Here is a 17,143-nt window from a genome sequence, read left to right as displayed (position 1 = left end):
GGAGGCTGTTGGATTCCCTTCCTTCGGAGGAGGTGGGCAGGGACCCCACATTCCCTTCTGCGGGATAACCTCTCGTCTCTCTCCACTTCGCGGCACTGTGGGCGGCGGCAGGCGGGAGCCCCCCCTCCGGCGCTGGCGCTGGGGGCACCGGGGCAGGGGGGCAGCCCCGCCGGGCCACGCGCTCCGCGCCCCCTGCCCCGCGGCCTCCCCCAGCCCCCCGCCCCACCGCCCTCAGGCGGGGCCGCGGCCGCCGCGCAGGCCCTCGCCCCCCACCGGCGCCCGCCGAGGGGCAGGCAGGCAGGCCCGGCCCGGCGGCACCCGGCTGCCCCAGCGCTGGCAGGGCCGCTCGCCCCCGGCCCCGAGGCGTCTCCGCCGCCCCCGGGCCTGAGCGCCCGCACCGGCCGCCTTCCCCGCCGCCGGGCGCGGGCGGGACCCCGGCCGCATCCCCCTCACGCCCCCCGCCCGCCTCCGCCGGCTCCGGCTCGGCTACCCGCCCCTCCCCCGCCGCAGACCGGCGCACGCACCGCACTCACACACGCACTCACACACACTGAGGCGATGCAGCTTTAAAGGGGCCAGCTGCAGCCCAGGGGCGGCCCACGCCAGGCCGCCGCGCTCCCGCGCGACCGCAGCCCCGAGCGCTGCCCGCCGCGGCCGGCAGACGCCAGCGCCGGGGCTGGGCGGGCCGAGCGGCGGGCGGCTGCCAGCCCGCCTCACGCCAAGTTTGATCGATAACCCCCTCCCGGCCCGGGCGGAGCAGCCTCGCCGGCTCCGCTACCCACCATCTTTGGGGGAAGTCCCTGCGCTGGGGGGGGCTGCTGGAGACGGGGGGAGAAAGGCAACCTCGCAGCCAATGAGCCCTCCCAGGCTGGGGTGAAGACAAGAGGAGAGGGATTTGGGGAAGGGAAAAAAAAAAAAAAGAGAAAAAAAAAAAAGGAAGAAGGGAGAAAGGAGGGGGACCATCCTCCCCACTACCTCCGCCAGCATCGCCACCACCATTGACACTACTCCGAGTCTCCCGTTGCGCCCATGCCTGTGCCGCCAGTTTCGTTATAGGGGCTGAACCGCAGGGGCTGAAGAAAATGGGGCAGAGCGCGCCCCGGACCCTCCTGCTGCTGCTGGCGGGGCTGCTGGGGGAGGCTCTGGCGGGGTTCCCCAACACCATCAGCATAGGTAAGCGGCAGCGCGACCCGCGCCTTCCCCCCGCCAGCCGCGGGGCACTCGTGCGGGGGGGAGCGGGGGGCGAGCCCGGAGCCGCCGGCTGCCGCGGCCGGGAGCGAGAGGGAGCAGCGGTGCGGGGCTGCCCGCTCGCCTCGGGAGCGGCGGGAGGGCTCGGTCCGCTCCTGCGGAATCGCGCCCTGAAGCGGCGAGGGCAGCGCGGCGGGGCCGGCGCGGAGCGGCGCGGAAACGGGCTCGGGAACGCCGCGGCAGCCGGGGGCTGGGGCCGTGGGTCCGCCCGCCCCCCGGGCCAGCGCTGCCCGCCGCCCGCTCGCCACGCCGCGCGCCACGCGTGGCCCCAGCAGGTCGCCCTAGGGGCGGCGGGCAGCGCAGGAGCCACAGTTGGCCGCGGTGGACTTCTAAATCTGCGTGTGGGCACCCGTGTGTGAGTGGCCTGGTTCGCCAGGTGCGGTGGCCCGGGGGGCACTGGTGGGAAGCGTGGCTTCCCGAGCCTAACTTTGGGCTTTCAGCATGCGTATTTCGGGTACGTGCTCCGTCAGGATTCTGTGCCCGGGCTCAGCCTGCTCCTCTTCATTCCTGCCGGAGACGTGCAGTATGCATATGTCACTTTTTGCCACTGTTCCTCCTCAAAATCCGCTCTGAAATACCTTTTCCCTTTTTTCCTTCTTTTCCTTTTCCCATCCTAGGTGGACTTTTCATGAGGAACACTGTTCAGGAGCACAGTGCGTTTCGATTTGCTGTGCAGTTATACAACACAAACCAAAACACCACAGAAAAGCCCTTCCATCTGAACTATCACGTAGATCACTTGGACTCCTCCAACAGTTTTTCAGTGACAAATGCTTGTAAGTACACGCGTTTTAAAAGAAAATATTTGTTCTCTGACCTTACGTTCAATTTCTCCCTGGTAGCCCAGAGTTCTTGCTCATACAATATAGTGCAACAAATGTGTGCACTGAGACAGGGTTTAGTAATTTGCAGCATTAATTATATGGTTGAATAATACCTTAGGGAAAGTTCTCCCACCGCTTCTTCTCACCCCTTTAGTTTTGATTTCCAAAAACCCAACCGTGTTATTTATATGGTAGGGCTGTGTAGCTGGGATCAGTGAATTACCACAGAAGTGACATCCCTTTTCTGTTGAGGCTACAACCTAGCCGTGTGAAACAGCATCATTTGCAAATAGTACCGTGTAGGAATAAAACAGAACCAGCTGTTTACAAGTGACCTTGAGGGAACAAAGCTAGAGGGGCTTGCTTGCCTCTTCTGCCCTGAAATACTGGGTTGTTTTCTTACGGTGAAAGTCCTGTTAAAAGCTGACGAGACTGTAAACTGACAAATGCCGTTAGAGCTGAGGGGAGAGAAAATGGAATCGGAATGCTCAGCATTACGAGAAATAGCTCTGCACAAGCAGCGCATAACATATAATTTGAGCCTTTATTAACAGAAGAAGCAGAATAGAACTTTGAGTAGTGTTAATGTGGTGTTAAAATGTGAAATATCTTTCTGAAAGACTGGTGTGTGTTCCGCATATTAAAAAGTGTGCCTTTACGGATAGTAGTTCCTGAATACATGTTTTACTCATGTGTCCACATTCAGTTTTATGCAGTTTTTGTTGTAAATCTTTGAAAATTAATGGAGCTGTCTCGTGAGTTAGTTGCACGTACTTTGCAGTATGCAGAAATACATCTGCACACGATCTAAAGGATTTCTGAATACAATGTAGTAACTTTATGTTATGAACAGGATTCCCATTCATATATAGTCACAGTATAAAATCTTCAAAGAGGAAGCATAGTACTATAATAATGAAGTATTGGATTAGAGAAAACTAGTATCTCTTGCTTCAAAACAATTCCAGGTTTTGAACATTTCATTTCTTTAATTTTTTTGTTTGTTGGGGATCGAATAGTCCATACATTCGTGTCCCACACTGTATAATCAGAAGGCTGGTCAAGCAGATATTTTATTCCTCTAGGATTTCAGGCCTTTTCTGAGAAAGTTGATGGTTAAAAAATATACAATAAGGAAATATTTGGACAAATTTCGGATTGATATTCTAACGTATCCCCCATGTGACTGTTTCTTGCTAGTGCAGCGTTACACTTTTTAAAGGGCTTTGAATTAGGACCTTTGAAACTTTTGTGGGGAGGGGTTAATTATATAATATCCAATAAAAATATTTGGTAAAGTGGAAAAAAATGGTAAATAAAAGCATGTCTGTACTTTGCATCTTATTTTACTAATCCTATCCAGCCTCAACAGCTCTTACAACAAACATCAGACTATTAATCCCTAATCAGTGTAATCCCTTCAAGAGGCTGTATCTCAAACATAGTTTCCTAAATATCAATTATATGGATTTAAACTAAATACATTAAACTGCTTGGGTGATTAATTATTAATTGGTTTTTTTAAGTTCTACCAGCACTTCTTTACAGATCCCACCAAGACGAGTGAACCACATACTCATTCAGAGGCAGTCGGTTTATTGTTTAGTCAGAGTGCTTCTCATCTTCTGACATATAATGATTTTCATCATTGCTGAGTGAAAGAAGTGGTGATTTTAGTAAGGTGAGATGGTTTTCTATAGTATAGGGCTGCGTGTTCCAACACACATATTACCAGTGTAGTAAAATTGGGAAAACTTAAATCTCTGGAGGAACCTTAGACCAGAGAATACCAACCTACAGTAACCTATTTAAAAATAGAAGATGTGAAAAAAGAAACAGAAGAAAATGAAAAGGTGACCTTGTCTGTAGCTATGTCAACCATCTAGTAATACTGTTGGTTGGAAAAGAATATGGTGAGTCCAAGTCACCAGTCATGTAGGTCTCAGTAGCTCAAAATAAATTAAAAAAAATAGAGTTGCCCTTTTTCAGTCTGGAAGTGGTTATCTTTGAAAGTCAGAATGCTCATATGTATCAATGCGTGAGGATGAACTAATAGCTCCTCACGCTACCTGGTAACATGTAAACCGTCCTGACCCAAGTACCCTTAATCACATCCTCACTTCCCGGTGGAGTGGCAGATGATTTCAGGGTACTGCCATATCCGTGAAAGAATTCTTTCCACAACATTTTTACTTCTCTTGGACGTAAGCATAAATTGTCTCCAGTGCTGTCACACAGCCGTTTGATCAATATTTCCAATTGGCAGGGATCCACAGGAGAGAAACCTGCAGTGACTGCCTGCCTTCACTGGAGAGGGAGACTATGACTGACTTTGTGGTGGGATAGGTAAAGGAACTGAAGGGAAATTGGAGAAAGTAGCATGTGTAGCTTGAGCGTAGCGCCTGTACTAGTCAGTATCCAAAAAATAATACCTTTCATTCTTCTTTGGTTTGATTTATATGACAGTGACTGTAGTAGGAGTTCATGTGTGCAGGAATTCGGGGGGGGCTTTGCTCAGGAAAGACGTTCTTACTGTACAGCTGCACATCCCACTTGGTGCAATCTGGTGCATTCCAGAGGCGGGAGAAAAAAAAAAAAAATCTCTGCTCAAGTATCCTCATGTGCCAGAGATAAAAAGCCCACCTCTGGTAGGGCTGATTTGGCAATATCCCAACATGGGAACAAACTTGTTTAGAAGCAAAAGAAAATTCCTGCCCTAAGCCCCTCCCTTTCATTCCTTTTTCAGTTAAATGATGCATAATCTGATTTATGTACGTGTATTCTCTGCTTCACTGCTAGCATCGAGCCCCTCTCTGTACATTTAAGTTATGCATACGGTATTCATCCACTCTGTATTTATCTGCCCACCTATTTATTTGGCTGTATGATATCTTAACAGAGAGCAAATGCAAAGACAGATGAAAATTCCAGTGTATTTAAAGGTGAATTGAAGTTTATCAGTTGGCTCTGAGGGGATTTATTACATCTTTTAAAATATATCTTTTTGCTATTGGAAAAAACAGAAAGGAAGAAAGTTAACTTGACCTGTGAATGAATAGAATCAAATGAAATATGGATGTTATATTTTCCTCAAAAATGCTCATGTAGAGAGTGAGCTGGCTTTTTCAGAACAGTATGAACGTAACAACTCAAATGTGTAATTTCATCACTGAAGCACCTTTCAGGCTTTTCTTATAATGTCTAATGAAGGATGTTAGTATTAATGTTGAATTATGTGTACAGTTCTGTAGATCATATTCCCTAGAAATAACCCGCGTATGTCTTTCTGCTCTGCACTTGTAGTGCACTATACTAACACTGCTCTAGCCTCTGCAGTGTCAGCTCATTAGCACACAGATCTCATATTCCCTCTCTGCACTGTCATTGCAAAAAATTGCTGTTGTACACCTTTACAGCCAACAAATGTGCACTTGTGTTATGTACGATTTTCAAGAAATATTTTGAAAAGTAAACTCAACCTTATACGTAGCCCCCATGGAATTTCTCAAAAGAAAGCATTAGTTTTCATTAAAATCTGTTGATCATGTAATGATAGTGGTGGGATGTGAATGGGTGAAAAGGGGCTGTGATTGCAGAATCTAATTAATCTACAGGCAGATTCACTCTCTCAGCTAAACCTACCTATCAGCTGCAAATTCTTCTCCTGTTAATTTTTCTGAGTCATTTCTCATATATCTTCTGAACCCAGAAGGCTTTTTTTGTATTTTACCAAATGTTGATGTGCAGTGTTTTTTCCACAGGCACTCATTCTTTAAGAGACCAAAAAAAGAGGGAAGATACAATGACATGCTTACTTTAAGTTGCTAAAATCCTTTAAGTGGTTGTATGGTCACTTCCCTGAAGGGGTCTGATTTCAGACTTTCTTAGAAAATTTTTCTTTAGCATCCTTGCAGTCATTGTGTTTAATCTTTGAAATGCAACTTGGACGATTTTAATGGAAAAAGTGTCTTGTTTGTTGTGAGAGCGTTGCAGAAAGTGATACCACGGAGCTATAGCAGACAGTTTTTCCTGTTTAACTGTATTAGTCGCTTTCCCAAAGCACAGGTGCGTATATATATATATATATGCTCACCTGCGTACTCACTTGCACACGTGCGCACATACACGCTTTTTTCCTTAGGTGCTTCTCAGCATTTCTTTTTGCCAGCGGGCAGATAATTTGCTTCCCTTGCATCTGTGTGCTCTTTGGCCAGCTGGCAAAGGACACTGATGCTGAAAGTGGTCGGCTCCCTTCTGCCAAGAGCATAAGTATGTCTTGCTAAAAGTCTTGCCAAGTTTGGGCCGTGTACTGGTGGTTTTGCATGAGTAGAGACCACAGGGTAGATGCCTTATGCTCCCGATGAGCAATGCACTGTGGTTTCTCCCAGAAATCTGTGGTAAAACACGGGGAAGTGTGCTTTCCACACAACTCTACTCACAACAGATCCCTGAAAATGCCCTTTATGCTGTGGAACATGCTCGAGTATGTGTGTATAGCTTAGGTGTCAGAGCTTTTGCAGTATTGTACTAGGTTGAAAGGTGAAGGGCTTGTTCCAACTAAAGTTTGTTTCCACTTCGTGGCAGAGCAGATGATTTGTTGTTAAGCTGAGTGAGATCTCAGTGTTAGCAGAAGGAACCTTGCTGCTTTCAAGTGTGTCTTATTGTTTCTTGAATTAATTTTAAAATAAGCGGGCTCCTTTCTCACTTCTGCTGCACCCATAGCATTTACGTACTGAATAGATGCTAGGGTTCCATTTAACTCACACTGCAGAGATGGGGAAAAATCTTGTATGAATGGACACTTTTGAGAAACTTTCAATTCACCCAATGAATGAAGAGTGAAGCATGATGAAGAATGCTGTTTAGTTGTTCAATTTCAGAAAGATTTTTTGGGCGGATGCAGAGATGCGATTGTTCTTGCTTTCCCTATATAGCACAGGGTCTGGTGGACCCGTGGGACTATTGGTATGGGTTGGAGAGCTACTGATTAGCTACACGTTCCAGTAAAATATGTAACAGCTGTAGTTTATCTCTGGGAGGAAATGGAGATGCCATGATGGGAAACAAGCATGTGACAGTAGCTTTTAACAACAACAAAAAAACCACAGTTTTGTTGAAGGCTGGCTTGGGAGCTTGTCCAAGAGCCACAGAAGACAGTGGGTTTCTTTCCTCTGGGTTCGCTGTGTTCAGTGTCTGGGAGGTGGGAGGCCGTCCTACTGCAAGTGTAGGACTGTTATGCAAGAAGGTGTGAACTGAGAGAGCTGATGTATCTTTAATGATTCTTTATTGTCATAATCCAGTGATTTAAGATTTTTCCATTTAAAGTACATATTTTGTCATTACCGATTTTGGAATGCTAATTTTGATTTCGCTAGGCATCCTTAAAGGGTTTTAGAATATGTTATTTTTAAAGCAGCGACAGTTTGGTTTCATAGCTTAGTTTCAAACCAAGCCAAACCATACAATTGAAAACTTGTGTTCATTTCTTGTGAGCAAGATGTTTATGTTGATTTAATATTTGACATTTAAGTTAAAGCCTAAGATCAGTAGTTTCTATGCTGCTGTAAAGTATAGATCACTATAAGCTCTAGGGGAGTTATAGCATAAAAACTCTGTACCTGTTGTCATGAGGTTTGCTATACAGGGGCTTGTACCTCCACTGGAACAATGTAGTGATCCAAAAATAGAAATCTAAAAATTATTGATCTAGATCAAACCAGTTTCTGTGAAACTGTGTAATGATCACTGCAGTGAAGCAATTTCCAGATTTCATCCATGGGGATTCTTTTTCTTCTGAATGTGTGTGTTATGTTTCCTATCAGAGGCAGGCGTGTGCTTCCCTCCATGGTATCACCTGCTCTATATTATTGTTGATCTTCAGAATATCAGAGGCCCTAGAAAGCTTGAACTTTAAATCATCTTGGAGTTTTTCCATGTGCAGTCATCTGATGAAGACTCCAAAGTAGATGCTCGTGTTCGGCTGTCTGTAGTCGCTGCAGTGTGGATGCTCACAGCTATTACTCAGCCTCACAGGGTGTACTCTGGCCTGACTGTACGGGGAGTTTGGAGATATTTCTATAGCACCAGAAATGCAGAGTTAATTTATCAGTGTGTACCTATATGCGAAACATTCAAAGGTAGCGTGTGCCTGCGTGCCTTTTTAGTTGATCTCCTCAGGATGTAATTATTAGGTAAAACTATCATATATACACAGAGCCAGAGTGAAACAGGTAGTAAGGTTTTGGTGTGAAGAGTTAAGAGCGAATGTAGGAATCCACCTATCAATGAATCCGCTAATCAATGAATCCACCTAGCAGTTGTTCCTGCATGTCCTCCTCGTGGTGTCTCTGGGTGCTGTTTTATCATCTTAACCGCCTCTGAAATAGCGAGTGGTGATGTGCCACTCACACGTACACTGCACAGGTGGCACAGAAGCCCTTATGCATGAGGATCAACCTGCAGGGATGCTGTGCTGCAGATAGCTTGTCTAGGCACTTGTAAAAAGGGTGAATTGCTCTCCTAGAATTAGTTAATAGCCCAGGTGAGCACTCTTCTGCTGGAATGAAGCGACCTATCTGGTCACTTGTATGTAATAGTTTTGCTAGACCATTTGCACATTTCAGATACGCTGAAAGACTTTTGGTTGGTTGGTTGGTTGGTTTTTTTCAAATGCAGTTTACAAGAAGTTCACTTTCAGGCCCCTTGTGAGTTATGTGGTTGCCTTTGGATGCTTGGTCCTGCCCATGTGTTGGACTTGTATTTATTAGAGTTTATTCAAATGGGATGTTTGAAATTCTGATCAGGAATTGTGAAAAAAAAAATGCAGGGCTGCATGATGACTTCACTGTCTTGAGTCCTTTTTAATACAAGAATTGTCTTTAAAATCATAGGCAGGTGTATGGTAAAGGTATATCCACTCTCTGATGGTATCTAGTAAATGCATACATACTTAATTCCACGTATACTTCATTATTTTCATACCTCTTTCTCATGGACTCGTGTGTAATGGTGCTTGCTGATTTCACTGTCAGTAGTTTTATTACATGCAAACATCAAGCCTTTGGGCCCAGCCCATGCGGTAAAGGGACTGAAGTTGGGAGACTGTGGTCTTTCAATGGCTCTTAGCATGATTTGGAGTAAGTCAATTTGTACTTTTGGTAGCACAGTTTTACTGTGTCTTATACAAAGGTAATAAAGTTTGCCTGTATCAGATGGGTATTGCAGAGGTAGTTTGCAGTGAAAAATGTGGAGAGCTTTGGCTAACAGTGTCTTTTTCACGTTATTGATCACTCCTTCCACTTCCCTTTCTATAGAAAAATAATAATTAAAAAAAAACCAAACAAAGAAACCAAAAAAACCCCACCAGAAAACCACCCAAAACTGAAAAACAAAAAGCACCAAAAAGCAGCCTACTATTCATGCTTTCAGAAAGTAAATTGAAATTAGCACTTACTAATTTGCTGTCCTTGCCAGAAGACGACTTACATTCTCACTGACGGACCTGGGAGAACGTGTGTCGCAACTCTACAGCAAGCCAATCTATCACTTGACAAAGGAGAAGTTTTCAGCTCTTTACCTGAAATAAGCAAAGCTGGAAAGAGAAGCAAGCTTAATATCGGAGAGTTCTTTATCTCCTACACACCCTGGATCTTATATTATAAGTATAGTCCATACTTCTGCGGTACAGCATGTGCCCAGTTCTTGTCTACCTGACCCATGCTCAGACAGATTATTTGAGTGATGGGAGAAAGAGCCATCTTTGCTAGAAGTGGTGTTGCCTGTTGGTTTCCCCCAGTGAGGTCTGTAGAACGTGCCGTAATCAGTATCTCACAGCTGCCAGCTTTGCCAGGAGATGTGTGGCAGTGCATTTCAGGGGTTCGTGCCTTCCATGATATCTCTGTTTGATTTTCATTTCAGAGATCTTAGTCTGAGGTAGGAGCTGTAGCCCACTTAGTGAACATGGATCACGTCTTGTGAATCAAGGGATTGCTGCATCTTGACTGGTCTTTGTACCCTGCTGTGTGTGCTAAATTCCTTAAAACGTTTTGGTGCTTGTTGTCATCGTTCGTGTTTTACTTGTAAGGAGTAGGTGTAGGGGGAGAGATGGCTTGGGGAGAAATGGTAATTGGTAAGTTTTTTCAGGTGCTTGACTTTACGTAGCCTCTTTACATGAGAACATGGTAAGAGGCTAGGTTTTAGCAGTTAGAGAGGTTTTATGGTCTTAGGCTTTACCACTTAAGTCACCAGGTTTGAATTCTAATAAAGTCTGATGGTCAGTAAACTCAAGTTCATGTGCATTCTTTTTTCCTGGCGGTTAGATGAGAACTAATTAGTGTCCATTGATTTGCAAAGGACTGACCCGGGGTCTAACCCTGCATTGAATTGAAACTGTTAGGGGGATTCTAAATGGTCTGACAAGTTTAATGTACTTGACCGTCTTTCTCCAAAGTCTTTGTGCAGTGGTCAGGTAGCATCTCCAGAGAGGCTTCACTACCATTGTGGAGTATGTCAAAAGGGGTTGGATCTAAGGAAATACTGAATGAATAAGCAGTCAGCATCATAGCTGCTATCCTACTTTGAATTTCCTTCTTAAAATGTTGGGGTTTTGTGCCTATTTATTTCTGACTTCTTGATTAATGTAAAATAATACTAAAGAGAAAAAATGTGTGTAGTCATCCTATGCCAGCTAATCCTATTTCTTCCCTATTTCAGCCATGTCAGCAGAGTGACTCTCATGATTAATGGTAGTTTTCATATATTTATATCGAATGCCTTGGCCAACTCAGACCAAGTTCCTCCATGGAACCATTAATCCACTGCTGTTCTGTGCATCCCAGAAATGGATTGTATATCCCAGAAATCATGCTGTGTGACTTCAAAAACACATATGATTGGAAACGATGGGAGCTGTGTGATGTGCTCATCTTTCATTTCACATATAGTTCCAAAAAAGTTTTAAGAATTAGACTGAGGTCACCAGAAAATTAGAGAATTAAAAATAAAACCTTCTTAGATAGTTTCCGACTTCAAAAAATTGACTCTGTTTCAGTTGAAGCCAAATGTTTTGTTTTGGAAATTATGATTTCTGGGGTTTGTACATCTTTTTTCTTGACTGAAACAATTGGGTGAAGCCTGTTCAAGTTAGGAAGATGTTTCTGCAGATAAGAATCTGCCTTTTTCAATGTAAAAACACCTGTGCTGTTCAATTTTTATAATGACATATAGATGATGGATGTGGGGAAAAAATTGTGTGTGTTTTGGAGAAGCTGTCTGCTTTTTTCAGGGTATATAGTTCAAGCTGCTTGTGATGGATTTTATGGATAGGCAATTTTTGTCAGTTAAAGTATGTATAGCGTATCTTTCCACACCATCTACAGGCAACTTACTTTATTACCTGGATAGGCAGTGAGATGAGCCCAAAATTGATCAAAATGAGATCAGTTAACCCTCCTGAAGTTTTCCAGTACTCCAGTTCAGCACTCCCAGTGCAGAAGTTGCCTTGTTTAAAGTGTGAATCAGTACAGCTTTATTACATGCAGTGTAGTAAATGTAGAGATGGTTTCAACAACCACAATGTCCCGTTTCAAAGATGTGCATTTGTATCCATCGAATGTGCTTTTACCGCCGGTTGTTTGGTGCTATACAACACAAAAAGAAATCACAAGCAGTGATACTGAGCTGTGCATATCTACAATGACCACTGGGACCACCATGTTTTAGTGCTTCGTTGTTCTGTCCTAACAGAAAGAAAAAAGTAGAAAAAAAAAGGCCTCACTGTATCCCATTTGAGAAACAGGGCCGGCCAAAATGCATAATGGAGTCTTCCTCTGATCTGATTTACACCAGGGTAAATTTGGAGTAACTCTGTGGGAGTTTGAAGGCTGGAGCCAGTAAAGGGTAAAACCAGAGTGGTCCCTCATGGGGTATTCATGGCTTTAAGCCTCTGGGTAAGTGAGGGATGTGGGTCCAGGACAGCCAATGGATTTTTCAAGGGAAACTCGGAGCATCTGAATCAGCAGCACACCTCTTCTCCAGGACTACCCAGGCTGTCCAAGCTCTTGACTTTGACAACTAACTGAATACGCCCTTGTGTAATGTTGCACATATTTCCTGTTGGAACTTTGGGAAATTTAACAAAATATTCATGTTCAGCAGTAAAAAGTGTCCCTTTATAAATGATGCTGGGTATCTCAGAAGTATCAGTAATAGACTGTGTAGAGCAGAATCTGCCAAGGAAAGATTTTGTTTTTCAATTGAAACAAAATAGTGTAAAACAAATAGTCTCCAGTGGAAAGTGCTGACCTTGCTTTTTAACAGGAGTCACTTTCTACTTTCAGGTTTTTGTTTTTCTTTTTTTCCCTTTCCCCCAATATGTATTTTTGTAGCTGTGAACCTTTGACTACTTCTCTCTTTGCATCAGTTTATGGATTTTGTAATTCTTGCATGAATGGAGGCTGTGTGACGTTAAAGACCATAGGCTCGTCTGTGAAATTTAACTCATTGTGTCTCTTATGTGCTTGCATGAATAGTGATAGTCCTGATTGAAAAACATGGCACCTTTTTCTGGGTTGCTCTAGAAGTAATTCAAGAACAGATCTCTGTCAAAGCAGGGTCTTTTGGCTGAAGCATAAAGCTAACATTTTAACCTATTTTCATCTGTAAAAGCACCCTGTTATTTTTCATGAATAGTGAACCTGTTGTGGGTAGTGATGCTGCTAACTCCTGCATCCTGGTCAGGTTCCAGCTTGGATCATTATCAACATAAATCAGTTATTCTCCTGGAAGCTTTATTCAGATAAATTATCTGCACTTCCTGTCTTAAATTCTTATTGTGTTGCTCTGCAGTGCTAGCCCCTGTTTCACATAAGATGCATTTGAGATTTGAAGCAATCTCTGCATACACTGGAGGATACAATTTGATATTAAAGTATAGTTTCCTTGAGGGCTTTTCTGAAAAGATTCTGTGCTTCCTTGGTAATGTCTGGAGATTCCCTGTCTTTAATAAGAATTGTTTTGTTAATTGATTCCAGAATCTGCTGCTCTGGAATAGTCTGCCTTAATACGGATCTTCACATGAATTTTAAAATGGCATCGTTCTGGACAAAATTGCAAGCAGGATTAATATGATTCCCCCTTTCTACTGTGTGGTCTCTAAAAACGCTTAGATCAGTCCTGTGTATTTCTTGTGTGCCCTAGGTTGAATTCAATCTATTGCAACATTCTCTGTAAGGGGATTAAAATCTTCTTGAAAATAACTTAATCAAAATCGATTATTAATTGTGCTTTCAAGAAGCCTGGGTGAAGCTGTGTGTGAAATACGAATCTTATCATTTTGGTTTCTGTGTAATTCAGTGTATGTGGAGTACACTTGAAAGAAGTATCGGAAAGTTCCAAAGTCAGGAGGCCTCTTTCTGCAAAATGGGTGCGGGAAGGGCAATAGCAGTTTAAGATTCTCCCATGCTTTCCTGCCTGCCTCATCCCTGGATGAAAGATGCTATAGAAGTGTAAAGCATTAAGATCAAACCTCCTGAATAATCAGGACTGTGACTTTGTTCTGCATGACAGAGAAGGGCCTGCAGTTCAGACGTGGCTGCCTGCCTTCTCCGCGGAGCCTGCCAGCAAAAGGGTCAATGAGTGCCAGCTGCAGGAGTGCAGCTCTGGTACAAAGGCCTGCGTCCACTTAGAACTGTTCATTTAAGCTGTCATTATGGACTTGAGGTTAATAGCAGTGTTCACCGCTACCTAATCATTTACCTGAAACTAAGAGACTTTATCTGTTTAGCCATCCTCCTGCCCAGTTTGTTTGGGGTGTTTTATTGTTGATGAGTCCTACTTCACATCTCTGAGAGAAATGTATCATGTTGTGCTGTGATGATTGCAGTTCAAGTGTGTTGAGATTTATTGCCAATATAGAATAAAAAGTAGCAACTTTAAAATATTGATGATCAAAGCAATAAAGATCTGCAGCTTGATAAATTCACGCATTCTTAAAAGCTGGATTTTCTCTATGAAAGTCCTGCAGACAATTTTAATTTAACAATCTAATCAAGGCTTTAGTTTTAAAACAGCCACTGACTTTGTTTGCAAAGGTGACTTCCACAGTACAGCCTGCCTCATTTCCCAGAGGTGTAGAGTCACCAATGGGGTTGTGAGCTTTCCCTGTTTGTCCACTGGAAAGTGAGTGTTCTCTTTTTGAAGCCACTGGTACCATTAATCTTTTTGCTGCTGGCCATTGTGCTAGAAACATCCCACTGAAATGCTTTCTTGGTGTGGCTGGGTGTGATGATTGCTTTTCATATTATAGTAGCAAGAAGCTTGTAAATTGGATAATACTACAGCTTGAAGATTATTTAATTGACAGGATACAAAATTTCTGAGCAACAGGCTCTAGGACTGAAAAGTGATTGTTTATGGCTACAGATGGAGCAACATGACTTTTTGAACTTGGTCCAGCAGCGGTTTGGTTACCTGGATGTGTACACATATGCTGTTGTTTCCTGCTCAGTAGTCTATTCAGAGGGCTTGGACGTTCCTGTGGAGCTCATCTGATGGAGTTTCTTTGGAGTATTGCACACTGTGAAGGAGCTGAGGTGATGGCTTTGGCTCCCATTCATGGTATCAGCAAGAAACTGCTGCAGTCCGGTGGTGTATTGAGCTCTCTGCAGTGATGTCTCATGGCAGCACAAATCCAGCCTGGAAGCAGACCAGTGCCAACCTCCAGGCCCCTGGGAGAACTGATCATCCCTCTGTTTTCCCTAGAGCACACATGAGGCATCTTGTGTTTCTGAACTTGTGAAATAGGGTAGAAAACCTAATAACAATTCCCAACGGTTAGGAGATTTTCCTGTAGGAGCAGGAGATACATTCAGAGCCTCAGGGCTGGTGACCCATGGACCTGCAGGCTCGCAGGCTGGGCAGCAGTGGTGCTGCCGTGCTAGCCCACACCCAGCAAGGCTGCCAGGGGAGAGGGTTACTTAAACCACAAAAAATTGGATCTTTTTTTCACTTCAGGGCTTTGGAAGTTTTCTTTGGGATCTGTACTCTGCAGAGATGTGTTTTTTCCCTTTAGTCAGCTGTCTTTATTCTTTTCCCTCTGTTCTCTTATTCTTGCCTTGCTTTGATAGATAGGAGCAGATAGACCATAATTATTTTTTTTTTTAAAAAAAAAAGCTATTTCACTTCCCAGAGACAGTGAACAGGCCTGTGAATGGCACCTTCTGTTCCCCGTCTGCCTGAGTTCACCTCGCACCCATCAGTCTCAGCGTTAGTCTCATTCACATTGAGCTGTTAGGTTTGTTTGCTCTCAAAAACTCTTTTGAGAGATGGCAAATTTCACACTGAAGTAGTTAAAAATCCCAAACTTGCTCGTGTTACCTTGAAAGTGACATTAGTTATTCCCAGAGTAGGTTTACTCAGATCACTGGAGCTTCCTCTGAACCCAGTTTGACTTTTGAGATGGTTACACATCCTTGAGATCATGGGAGTTTCCTGCAGAGCTGGAGCTGCTGCAGCACTGGTGGGATCCTGGTGCTGTCAGTGGAGCCTGTATGTAAATACAGTAACTGGGTGAATGAAAAACCAACAGCATAATTCTTCAGCATTTCTGTAGTTTCTTGGAGCCTGCTGTGCCTTTTGCACTGATACGAGACTTCTGCGTCTCCTAGTGATGAATCCCCTAAAACAAATGACTGAGATTAGTGTTATTTATAGTTAACCACAGAGATCATTCATTCCTCTCAAGCTGTTTATTTTTGGGCAGCCCAGTGAAACTGATGAAATTGCCAGTTGTCTGAAATGCTACTGCCAGTTGTTTGAATGAACGGTATTGATTATAGTTACAGGACTATTCATCTCATACTGGCACGCATACAATACATGTATTATAGAAATGTTGTCTCTGTTGACAGCTGGGTTATGAAATGATACACTGAATTGTACATCCTTATAGGCAGTGTATACATAGACTTTTCCTGATCCTAATTCAAAAGTATTAAAAGTTACTTGAAGGAATACAGAATGCGGAATCAGGCTCTGAAGAGTATTATAGTACCTTTGTTAGAAACAACCAGTTAACAAATTTATGCTGAAATGAGCTGACACAATGAAACCCCAGTGGGTGCTAACTGGTCTAAACAGTCTTCTGCTGTGAAGGTGGAGAAAATTTTATTTTATTAAATGAGTAAAGGATTTCTTAGAAGATGCAAATACAAAAGAGACCATTTATATCTACTCTAGCACTGAAGTTTTCTTTTAAAATGAAAGAAAACCTTGAGGCAAGCCCTGTTTGCAGTGCATATAGTAGCAGTCTCATGGCTTCATAGCAAATATCTTCATCTGTCTGATTTTTTTTATTATTTAAAAAAAATGCAGTGATGACAGTGATTGTGTTCTTCTACAGTTACCCTCAAAGTTTTCCATCCTTCATTCTGTTGCTTACTTAATGGTGTGTATCCCAATTGCCTGGGTCGCTCCATCACATTGCCTTTTGCAGTGGAATTCACTGGGGAGAACCTTAGCAGATGGTCCTTTGGCTTCAACTTCTGTCCCTTCACTGGAACAATCTGCTGTTCTAATGCAAAATAGGTTAAAACAAACCCCAAAAGTTGAGATAAAAGCCCTTCTTGTGTTTTAGAGGATGTGATCTTTCATTGATGCATTGCTGTGTATTTGAAGGATTCTTATTTTGAAAAACTATGAATGTTAAATAAAGGTACATAGATTTCTAAGTACTGTGATTGAAAATTTCCATTGTCTTGCTCTGTAGTCATGAGTGGTCAAAAACGAAGTGCTCAGAGCATTTTTTAATATATGTACTTTTTAAAGTTTTACTAATGCTTACTTGGTTATATCTGAAATAACACCATGGTCTCCAGCAGCTGCCCAGTAGCAGCTGCCCTGAGAGCAGACTTTCCCCGTATTTACCTAAACTAATTGGTACATTGAACATAACTTCAGTGGTACATAGTGGTGACATGTAACTGTGGAATGCTTGGGTGTGTTTTAACATACGCTTGCAATTGTAGCAAATTTATTAAATAACTGCATTTAAGGTTTTATAAAATATGTATGTC

General features: G+C 43.4%; 1 protein-coding gene across 5 annotated transcripts in view; it reads left to right on the top strand.

Annotated features, from left to right (window-relative positions):
* The first annotated feature begins 486 nt into the window (after window positions 1-486).
* GRIA3 (glutamate ionotropic receptor AMPA type subunit 3) overlaps window positions 487-17,143 on the top strand; it is a 154,070-nt gene continuing 137,413 nt past the window's right edge. For 3 of the 5 annotated variants that reach the window (XR_008735233.1, XM_055727410.1, XM_055727409.1), the window contains exons 1-2: window positions 491-1,173; window positions 1,866-2,024. Coding sequence is in view for 4 of the 5 variants with exons in the window: in XM_055727410.1 (XP_055583385.1) it covers window positions 1,083-1,173; window positions 1,866-2,024 (250 nt within the window). In the remaining variant the exon portion in view is untranslated. Of the gene's footprint in view, window positions 1,174-1,865; window positions 2,025-17,143 lie in introns of all 5 variants that reach the window. The other 2 variants (XM_055727412.1, XM_055727411.1) reach the window with 2 other exon arrangements.

Source organism: Falco cherrug, chromosome 15 (assembly GCF_023634085.1).
Source record: "Falco cherrug isolate bFalChe1 chromosome 15, bFalChe1.pri, whole genome shotgun sequence".
Lineage (NCBI taxonomy): Eukaryota > Metazoa > Chordata > Aves > Falconiformes > Falconidae > Falco > Falco cherrug.
The sequence above is the reverse complement of the archived record's forward strand: the minus strand, read 5'-3'. Positions and strand labels throughout refer to the sequence as shown.